Here is an 11,402-nt window from a genome sequence, read left to right as displayed (position 1 = left end):
CTATTTAAATATATACATTTAGTGTCCAATTTTGTTTTGAGTAACAACTTTTGCATTTGAGTACAATTCTACTTTTGAATGTATATATTTTATGAAAAAAATTATAAATTGAATATAAAATATTGTGTTAATAATCTACTACTCTAATGACAGGCACGAACAAAAATAGAGCATTCGCAGACATAGGCAGGAAAATAGGAAAGAATGTAGAGATCCTTACACTTTCCACCTTGTGTAATTGAAAGAAAAAAATTCTCTAGAAGTTATCAAACAAATAATAATGATTTCCCAAATAGCTTCTACACTAATGATACCAAAGAGACAACACGTCTCTAGTTTACTTCCAACAACATTTAGTGATCACATTCAACTTGCTTGGCATCAAAGATCAGAGAAAACAAATAGAGAAAGACATATACATACTAGAAGTTGAGCTCTATTTACCCTTGTTTACCTAGCTATGGTGGAGTACCGTTGTTGACATTACAAAGAATGTTTTCCTTCCTATTGTAATTAAAAACTAGAAATAATGCTATTTGAGCTATTGTGTGGAATGCAATCTTCAATGACCATCTTTTAAGCAATCAAAGTCATTGTGAGGAAATCCTTCATCTTGGGAGATGCTTGAGATGACACTAACAACAATTTTTATGTCTGAAGAGGTATTTTCCATGGTTGAAGTTGATGGACCACTAGTTTTCAAGTTCTCTTATAGAGCTACTTCTATTGTAGAGACTTTACAACACATAATTTCTCCATTTGCATAGTCTCCTCCACGAGTACTAAAAAAAGGAGGAAATCAGGAAGAAGATAGGTTAGAGCTAAGAAAATGAAATTGGAGTGAGTAAAACATTCAATTAATAGTAGTCACTAGGTCAAAATGCAATTGAAGAACTATGCAGACCCAACAATCATTGAATTTAGTTGAATTTTAATTGTAATGTGTAAATATATTAATAATACATAAAATTTAGGTATAAGAAACCACATCAAATGGACTTCCCTAGGACTTCTTCAAGGTGCACTCTACTAGTTACAAACATGGATAAAGTTAATCACTCTATGGTCATTACTATTTCCATGCCTAACATGGATATAATTTTTTACATTCATCTCAACAATCATATAGATGGACAGGTTGCAAATAAAATAGGAAGCATCATGCTCGGTAATTAGGTTTTAAAAATATAATATAATGCTATAGGTTATTTGGCTCTTACATTCTGAAAATCTAATTGAATATAATGAGGAGTGCCATGGTGAAGGTTTGATCAATTCTTGGTTGCACCATCAGGTCAAGTACATCGTCTCCTAAAATGATCTCTAATGTTAATTTTTTTCATTTTGCCTACACCATAGAGAGATTAATTATGATTTTAATTTAATTCTATTGTAGTTGATTTATAAAATATTTTAGGTATAGGAGTGAGTTAATTATTGGAGGTAGCTCTTATGCTTTAGATTCCAAAATATTCTTAAAATATGTAACAGTGATAAAAATGACCTTTCTTCTTTCAACATTTGGAATAAGTAAGTTATATTCAATGAGAAAAAACCTTAGATAGAATTTCTCCAAAGGCACTAAATATTTTGAATGAGAACCTCGGCTTGTAGAAGGATCCCTCAATTTGATAATGCCAAATATTCTTCTTTTTCCCCTTCTATGGGTTTGACACTACAGTGGAAGAGGGTTTTCTCGAGATGAGTATCTAACTGATTTTATAAGACTAAAAACTGGCTTAATCCCAAACCCATGACCATCTCCTCTAAATTCTTCCTAGGTGTCCTTAAAACTCAATATCTAGTGCAACAAAACAACCAATATATATAACCAAATCTATGAAATCTTTCTAATGACATTGAAAGCAATTTTAAGATTTAAATTAAGTGTACCTTATGGTGCAATGTGAGCACATTGTTCCCTATAGCATCCAGGAGAAACAATTGGTGTTTGCACTAAGATACATGACATACGTAATTATCAACTCTCATTACCACATTTCTAGATGAACAATGGTTGTGAATCGACTGCAAATGAAGAGGAGAGATCGCTTCCATGTAGTGAAGGTAGAGGGAGAGGGAGAGTTTAGTTCATGAATAATATCATCATGGTCAATGTAAATTTGAATTCCTGGGGGGGAGGAGGAGATGAGAGGATGCACCTGAGGCATTCTTGCAACTTTGGAGCTAATGCAAGAAACATTAAAGATAAAACAATTCAAATCAAAGTTATAATCACTAGTAGTTTTGAAGATACTTTCAAGATTTTAATTTAAAAAATAAAATTTTAACCAATTACTTAAAATTAACTTAGCTGAGAACATAGGAAATATGATTTATCAACTATATACAACTTATTTCATTCTGGCTGAGCATTGATACTGGAAAATAAATAGTTTCTATTATCTCGGGATACCTGCACCCAAATATCCTAAAGGGGTTTCCGGTTAGAAATCACCATAAAGAAAAAATTATAACAAAAACCTTGTACAAGATTAACCATTCAAGAGTAAAGAACAATGACCGAAAAATAAGATAGTATATACCTAGTAGCACTTATTTATAACCTAGGTGAAGAACGATAATAACAAATAAGGGTTTCCTCTATCTTCATTGTTTCCACTAAAACCTGCATTAGGAGATTTTGAGGTCTAAAATGGGCCTCCTAAAGAAATTATAAAATAATAGTGGAAATTATAAAATAATATTAGATTACATCATCAAATTTTAGAAGGAAATATGAAAAAAACTACTTTTTCAACTCGTATTTTCAACTTATCTCCCAATGAGTTTACTCAAATTTTGAGTGGGAACACTCATTGGATGCAAAATTTGATTCCTCATCCAAGGAGTACCCACGTTTCATACTTTTGATGGACCTTGCTACACGAAAAATGAGAAATGCATGAAAAATGTGATCACAATCACATTTTCTCATGTATTTCTCATTTTTTGTGTAACAGGTCCATTGAAAGTATGCAACATGGGTACACTTTGGATGAGAAATTAAATTTTGCATCTAACTAGTACTCCCGCTTGAAATTTGAATAAAACATTAGGGAGATAAGTTGAAAATACGAGTTGAAAAGTTTATTTTGGTTGTACATTTTTCTTAGGAGGCCCTTTCTAGACCTGAAAATTCCCCTCATGAGAATATTTCAAGTGCAAAAACCCACATTTTACCTTTAAATTGAAGGGACCCTTAGGTTAATTTTTAATCAAAAAGCAGAGGAGACTATAAGCAAGAAAACCTCGAAACAATCAAATGTAACCAAAAGGCTATTCTTATCAAACATGTCAAAAGGTCGAATCTAAGGGGTGGTTGTGATTCTAAATTCTTGAGAAATGAAACCCTAATTGGTTGGCAAAGAGAAGAAGACATTATATCAAGAAAATATTGTTCAGCGGCTAATGAACCAAAGTATTTTTTTCATTAATAACCTTAGGAAAAACTTTGAAAACCCTATCGATGCCCATTTGTTTCCCTCTATTTAACACTCCATGGGTTGAATCCAACACCTGTGGTGGTTTCCGCCAGTACTAGTTTCACTTCAGAAAATTGAAGAACATAGCATCATTTTTGGGCCCTTTCCTTCACTTCTTTCGTAGGGTAAGAGGGAAACAAATTGGGGTTCTCATTCTAGTATTGAACTCTTTCATTACACTTGGATTACCACAAACTAATATATAGTATAGAATCAACCCTTAATAGATGGATAGCCGATAGCCTAAGTTATGGGGGACCTAACTTAATGCGGATGATTCCATCAAAGATAATGGCCTTCCTGCTTAGAAAAAAATTCCCCATCATAGAGCCATAGGTGGTGCACACCACTCAGTTCCCCATCACTCTGTAGAAGAAGACGTTTTTGTGTAGGTGGATTGTTAGGGGATTGGGAACCAATAATCATGCCACCTCTTATTGGGCAAAAGCACCTGGAAACTTTAATTTAACCTCCACTTCCATCACCAAAAAGATCACATACCTTCTTTGTCTTGGCTCCCACCGCCTCAACTACCTTCTATGGCTAGCAAGCCACTTCCTCAACCCCCTTCTCTAGCTTGCCTCTACCTCCCTTCAGGGATGAGATTTCCTCCCAACACCTCTACCTCCCATCGAGGATGAGTTCTGATAATAGAATTTAAAAATAAAGCCACAAACGAATTGATCCCATGGGATAATGTAAAAATGTTTTTGCTTTTTCTCTTTTATCTTAATTTAAGACAATTACATATGACTTGAGCTCACTTTCCATTCATCTTAATTTAAGAAAATATAAAATATTAGAGACAAAATTAGATTTTTTTCTTAAATAAACATCTTGAAACACCCCTTGTTGTAGTAGTGTGAATATACCACCAAGGGAATCATCATCATCTTTGATATCACTAACACAACACCATCGAAGTCTTTCTTAAAATACATCCACTTGATCTCTTGAGCTCCATTGGGTGAAGCTATTAACAAATGTAGAATTCATGCACTATCGCCTTCTCTTAAGGTGAAGAAAGAGTAAGGTTTTTCATGGCTTGTAAGAGTGTCTTCCTTTCTTTCAGCATCCTCCCATATTGTTGCATGGGTTTCTATTGAAATCCATAGACATGCAAACCCATTACTTTTTCTCGTTTATTTGAATGTGTGTCCTAGAGAAGCTTTGCTACATGCTCGTGGGTTGACTATCTCATCACGTGCTACCCTCCTTAACAAAAATGCTACTAATACTTTCCACTTTGGAGCATTTAAGAGAATTTATTTGGTTATTTATGATCATAGCTCCTTAAGAAAATGTAACTGTAATTTGTGATCACAATTCACTTTGGGGCATTTAAATAGAATCTATTTGGGCATTTGAGATCTTAGTCATTGCTGAAAGTGTAGCAAGTTGTATTTTGTGATCACTTTTCATTGTCAACACTTTCTTTGGTTCTTGAATTCTTAGTATGTTTTAAATTTTGATAACAAAATTATGCAAAACTCAATTTGTGTTCAACAATGTTAGTGAAAGAATAGTTCACATTCTTGTGACATTTGAACACAAAGTTTTCTCTTGTTGTTAATAAAGTATCCTTGTTATTGTTGGTGAAGTTAAGAAAATAAAAAGTTGAATTTTCATTGTAAACAGTTGCATTTTCGGTTGAATCTGACACCTTTATTTGCCAAGCTAGAGAAAATGACCATACTTGATGGATTATGAGAGTTATTTAGCTCTCTAATCTTGTCTATCACTAAAAGCACACTTAAAATTAGTAAAGCCACTCTTGGTGATATTAAAATTTGTCTACAACATGCAGAGTAGAAGATTGAGTTTATCCAACTTGAGTCACAACTACAACAAAATGAGCTATAATAGAAGAGTCGTCACTCTAAACTATTTTCTGTTTAGAACAATTCTTTGTTTGAAGTTGATTCCCATCAAAAACCAAAAAATGATCAGATCAATGAGGCCATTTCTAGAGCATAATTGCATGAATATGTAGAGGTTTAGGTTGCACTTCTGAAGCCCATCATTAGACCTTAGAAATAACGTATCATTAGAAAGAACAAAATTGGTTTTGGATATGACAATGATGTTTGCTTTCACATTCCAGACTATTCTAAGCCAATCAAGTTTCATAGTGTTGGATTTCTTCAGGATGGTTCATCTTCACTTGTTCCTCTTCCAAAGCCACATTAGGTTTGTGAATTCCAACATTGTGAATGGGTTAGACATGTGAGAGATCAATGTTTTTATCTTCACCCTTGTGAACATTGTGGAAAACACACTTGTAATTCAAACAAATGTTCCAGGAAAAAGACTCCAACAAAAACAAAGATTCATCTTGGATGGACTGCTTCTTGGCAATGGTCTTCAATAGCCAAGAAGATATGCCGGTTAGACCTCTGAGTTTAGTCACGAGTATTGACATGTCTCCCAATGGAGACATCTTCATCTTCTCACTTTGTATCTAACAAGGGGGAATTGATGGTCAATTACAATATTAAAAGAAATATCAAACAAGCCTGAGCCACAACCTAAACTAGAGCTAGTTGCGAGAGCCTAGAGCCAAAGTTAGCCGCCATAGCCGTATTCAAAGTTGTAGCTAGAGAAAAAATCATGCTCCATGAGCATGTTTTGGTTGGCATCAATAGAAGCCCCTTTGGCTTATGCTACAATAGTTTTTGGTCATCTTCAAACCATTATTAGGAAACACTTCCACTTTGTAAAAGATTTCAAATTCTTGCTCAATTTGGAATTGTTTCATGAACAACTTCGAATCTAATTCGAGAATTGGTAGTTATTAATGGAGACAAACACAATTTTATTTTGTGCCCGGAAAGAAAGGTTGATGACAACTTACCTGAGAATATAATGAGTTAGTAACTTCAATCCAAATTCCGTGAGTACCTCAACGCAAATTTCATTGTCATACAGTTAGTTTTATTTTCAATAATAAAAATATGTAGAAAGGAAAACACAACCCAAATTTCATTGACATATACAATTAGTTTTATTTCCAATAACAAAAGTACGTAAGAAAGGAAAACACGATCCATCGATAGAATTGCCAACAATCAGGATAAATTTAATTTTTATGAATGTATATCTAACTTATCTCTTCTGAAACCCCAAGGGAATCCTTCACCGGTCCACCATAAAAATAGGGGTTTGTAATTTAACTGTGATGAAGACAATCACATACAGAAATAATTCTTAAATATTTTATTAAATTGATTACAATTTTTTGTTATCCTTAAACTTTTTATTAAGCTGTTTTATAATATTTATTTGTTATTCTTAACTTTTTATTAAATTGCTTGCAGCAATTTTGTAAGGTCAAGAATATACCCAATTCAACGAGTCCATGAAAGTTCCATTCACAAGAACACCGTCCAACAATCTAAAAATTGATCATCGCCTACGAACAATATTCACATGGGTGATATCTGATTAGGGTTTCCGCTCATGTCAGATGAGATCAAAGCCACCTTCTATCCTATACGAAGTTATCAATAGCTAACTAAAAGTAGTTTGATGACATACCTCAAAAGGCAATTGATTTCAACTTGCATGAGAATATACTGAATTAAAAGTTAAACTGAAATTTCCCAATAGGTTGATCTAATAGATTAAATCAACTTTTCGGTAAAGAGATTTGCTAGCAACGAAACCAGATAAATTACAAATACATTGAGCCGTCAATTACAAGGGTTTAAATTTCTGAAAACCAATTACAGTTGCCCGTAACTCGTTTTTCTAATTAAGTAAATAAAGCATAGCCCTTTAAAACAAGCATTGATGGTGCAGATAAATGTTCGCGATTTATTTAGAAGATCTTCCTCCACTATATTCGTGGTGGATCAATAGTATCAAATCAAAGGCGAGCGTTCCGTCTCTTACAAAGTTTACCCACGTCTTCAACCACGCGTTTAACCAGCGCTGCCTCATATCTGCGGAGAATCTGTAAATGTTAAGGGTTTAACCAGAAACGGATGCATATAAACAAATAAGATCAGAGCAGTCATGAGTTGCCCACCCATTCGTGTCTTCTTGAAGCGACCACCCGGAGAGACGAGAGATTGTCGAGAGAGCGGTCTTCCATTCATCAATTTCTTGTGGGCTGTATCTCCCGCTGCTCTCATGCTCTTGGAATGCTTCAGCAAACGGGTTTCCATGTGATTGATGTGGGTGCCGAACATGTGAGGGAGTGACATCGTAAAACAAAGGAACGGCGATGGCTGAATCGCTGTCCTCCCCATTCTTGTGAAGTACTTGGTGCGCGATAAGGGAGACTTCTTTCAGGCACCAAATAGATTGTGCGTAATTGCGGGAGAATATTGGAATCAAGATGTGGCTCACCTCAATTGCGTGGTGTAAGGCAGCAGAGATATCGTCACCTTTGTTGATTTCCTGGGTGTCTAGGAAGACACTAAAACCTGCGCTGGTGAGAGAGTAGTAGAGATGATCGACGAACCCTCTTCTCACATCGCGCCCTCTGAAACTCAGAAAAACATTGTATCGATTCCTCATCCTTTGTCCTCCTCCCATTGAAGCTGAGGGGCAAATCAATTCTGAAATCCTATAATGGATTAACAAGTCTAACTTGTAGTCTATATTAATTTATATAGAGAAATAGTCTTTTTCATTCTAATTTATCAAAATCTCTCAATACTAGAAAGTCTTTTTCTTTTTAATTCATCAAAATTTAAGAAGACAATTTTTGTTGAATAAAATATAATTATAGTTTTTTTCATTTTAGTTTATCAAAATTTAATAATATAATTTTTATGGTTTAGAACACAATTTTGATTCTACTGCCCTAGAAATCGAATGACAACGATGTGTGTAGTTAAGATAATTGTGCCTCCTGGGGACAACTACCCTCGCTAGGTTACAAGTATCATCACGCGGCACCGTGGTGACTGTTTATCCTCGGTAGGACACAGTTATCTTCACGCTGCACGATGTTGCCTCCGCTATGCGATAATTATGTGTGTTATACAGCATAGTTATTTGAATTCGATTCCATAGGGATATAATTTGTCTATATAAAATTTAATCTCGAAATAATTCAAGAGTATACATCTTAAAATGATTAACATATTATATATTATTTATTTTTATCTATTTTAAATTTAAAAAAAATTGAATTGAATTATGATTATATTTAAAATTTCGAGGAATTTTTTTTTAATTTTTCTCTTACAAGGATATTTTTGTTTATTTTTCTCTTATAAAGATCTAAAAATAATGAATGACAAAATGCATCAAATTTATTAGAATTGCAGAGTGGAAAAATATGCAAGTAAAATCTAATAATATAAATAAAAAAATGTCAAATATGAAGTTCAATGAAAAGAATGAGAAACTGGACATAAAAGGTAGGTTTGAAGTGATCTCCACATACCTCTAAATTTATGTCTCAATCACAATTCCTATTGGATCCAAATTTATTTAGCAATAAGTGTGTATGCAGATTATACTTTGTATAGACTACAGAAAATGAACCCTTCTAATTTAATTCCACACCAGGCATCCTCTGTAAAATTCCACACCAGGCCTCCTCTGTTTTAGAGTGGACCTAACAACTATGGTAATTGTTATCATTAAAAAAATAAAAATATGGGTTTTACAATTTTTATCTTTTTAAAATATAAAGCTTATCTTTCTCTACAATATTTTAATAAAAACTTATATTTTTTAATAAAAAATTACCATTATTTAATTGCAAATTTTTAATATAAAATTTCTATAATCTTTTTAATATAAAAATATTAAAAACTAGAGCTTCTCATTCTTATTTTGTAAAAAAAAAAAAAAAAAAACTATTATCATTATTTAACTACATTTTTTAATATAAAAATTCAATAATCTTTTTATTACTAACCGTTTTTCTTTTTTCTGCTATCACTATTTTTCATTTTTTTTACTATAAAATTTACCTAGGATATGTTATTGAGCCCCGATGATTGTTTACCCTGCTCCCCATAGCATATTGATGGTTGTTTACCCGGCTCACTATACCACTTTCACTTGAATGAATCACCTTCAGGGTATAACTATTTACCCTTCTCTTATTAGGTGCCTCAGTGGTCCTGGAACCGGCACATTGTTTTTCATTCATTTTAATATAAACTTATCGCCGATCAAACAAATGCGTATTGTATCAAGTCAAACCTATTTTTCCCAGAATCGAATCGTCCCGGAGAAGTTTCGAATTTTCTTGGCGGAATTTGCCTTAATTCTCGACAAAAAGCTCTAACAAAAGGCCGTGCTGAATTCAAATACATGCACCTCAACTTTATACTAATTTAATTGCCTGTGGGAAATGACCCATTTTCTCCGCTAGTGTGAGACTTGTGTCAGTGGCTAATGCGACAAGGGAATGTAGCCTTGCTGATCAGAAATTGCTGATTATAGCACCATGGATGGGGTCACTATGAAAAAAATAATGGATTCTCAGAAATATACAACAGGACATAGCACGAGGAATAAAAGGTATGTGCACTGTGCAGGTTAAGGTTGGGATTGATGTAGCCAATGAAGAAGCGAAGATTCGTTGTTGTCATAGATTTGAAAGAAAAGAATGTTAACGGGATTTCATGTGGCATTCACTACAAACGACGCTAATGCGTCCAAGCCTGTACTTGGTAGCATCAGTAGAAGGCGCATAAAAGGTGTTGGGGATTTTTCTGGTAAAATCCCAAAAGCAACCAAACTGAACACACACAGAGACAATGCTCTGTTTCTCTACCACAGGATCTTTTGCACAGGGAAGTTTAAAAAAAAAATTCTGAGAACAGAGTATTACACACCCATAAAAGATTTGTATTCATTAAAACAAAATTCCCGATACAAAATTCATCTTCTTTCACTCAGAGGGATTCACCAAAAAGAAATTCAACAAAAGTTACTCTGTCTCCTCCTGAGATTTTACACTGCTGGGTAAAATTCTCATTTACATTCACTGCTGTAGAAACATTTTACATATACTGCTGTAAAAATAATTTTTACATGTGTAGTAAAATTTTACATTACATTCACCAAAAAAAACTTTCTTTACTCACACCATACAATTCTTCATTCGCTCTTCCCTTTGTTTGAACAACCAACAAAGCTTACATTTCAACCCCTGGTTTTTATGTTGCACTGCTGTGCGTTATCTCCTCCTTGCTTCACACGCTGTTCAACTCATAACCTATGCACTGCTATGCACTCCTCTCATTTTTCGCTGCTGCAAAAACCTTTCATTTCAATCTTCGTTCTTTAACGTTTTTTTCACCTGCGGGTGTTCTGCTACTTCGTTCCAGAATGGTCAACAACGAACAAAAAGCATAACTCATATAATGTATATGCAATACAATACAAATATAACTCGTAAAATGCATATTTACTATGCCCATACCTCCGGTATAAAAAAATATTAAAATTTAAAACTTTTATCTACTTTCTACGGGCACAATTAATACATTATTATCGGCGGTCAACCAAAATTGATTTTACTCCACGCAAGGTATTTAATGCAGGCTCGAATGCATCTTGGAATGATGGACGGTGGAGAACATTAAACCCCATCGGACGGCTGACAAAGATTTCGGGAGCCCACTTCATGCTGAGCGTTAGGCTCCGATAAAGCTGTACGGAAGGAAAAATGCATTGGACGTGCGTCAATATTTCATTGCATCAGAGTCGACTGTCCGGAAACCACTTCACTCCAGAAGGCGGTCCGAAATGTGTCAGAGGTAGTTTCTGGGTTCGCTGCGGCGGTTTGGGCGTTGTACAAATGCAGTTGAAATTATATTTCAACACTCCCCTTTAATATCAACTGCTGGGTTATCAGTCATACCCAGACACTTCCTCAAAAATTCAAAGCTTTTCTGATCCAATGGCTTTGTCAAAATGTCTGCTACCTGTTCTTGAGTC

General features: G+C 34.2%; 1 protein-coding gene across 1 annotated transcript; it reads right to left on the bottom strand.

Annotated features, from left to right (window-relative positions):
- Window positions 1-7,353: 7,353 nt before the first annotated feature.
- Window positions 7,354-8,027, bottom strand: LOC149139173 (toll/interleukin-1 receptor-like protein). Its single transcript, XM_089450623.1, has 2 exons — window positions 7,516-8,027; window positions 7,354-7,429 (listed from the first exon to the last, which is right to left on the bottom strand). The coding sequence occupies exons 1-2, from the start codon at window positions 8,025-8,027 to the stop codon at window positions 7,354-7,356; spliced, it is 588 nt and encodes a 195-aa protein (XP_089306749.1).
- Between the last annotated feature and the right edge of the window lie 3,375 nt (window positions 8,028-11,402).

Source organism: Pinus tabuliformis, chromosome X, assembly GCF_031772625.1.
Source record: "Pinus tabuliformis cultivar Carrire ecotype Pingquan chromosome X, CPIR1, whole genome shotgun sequence".
In the NCBI taxonomy this organism is placed as follows: domain Eukaryota; kingdom Viridiplantae; phylum Streptophyta; class Pinopsida; order Pinales; family Pinaceae; genus Pinus; species Pinus tabuliformis.
This window is presented reverse-complemented; position numbering and strand designations above follow the sequence as displayed.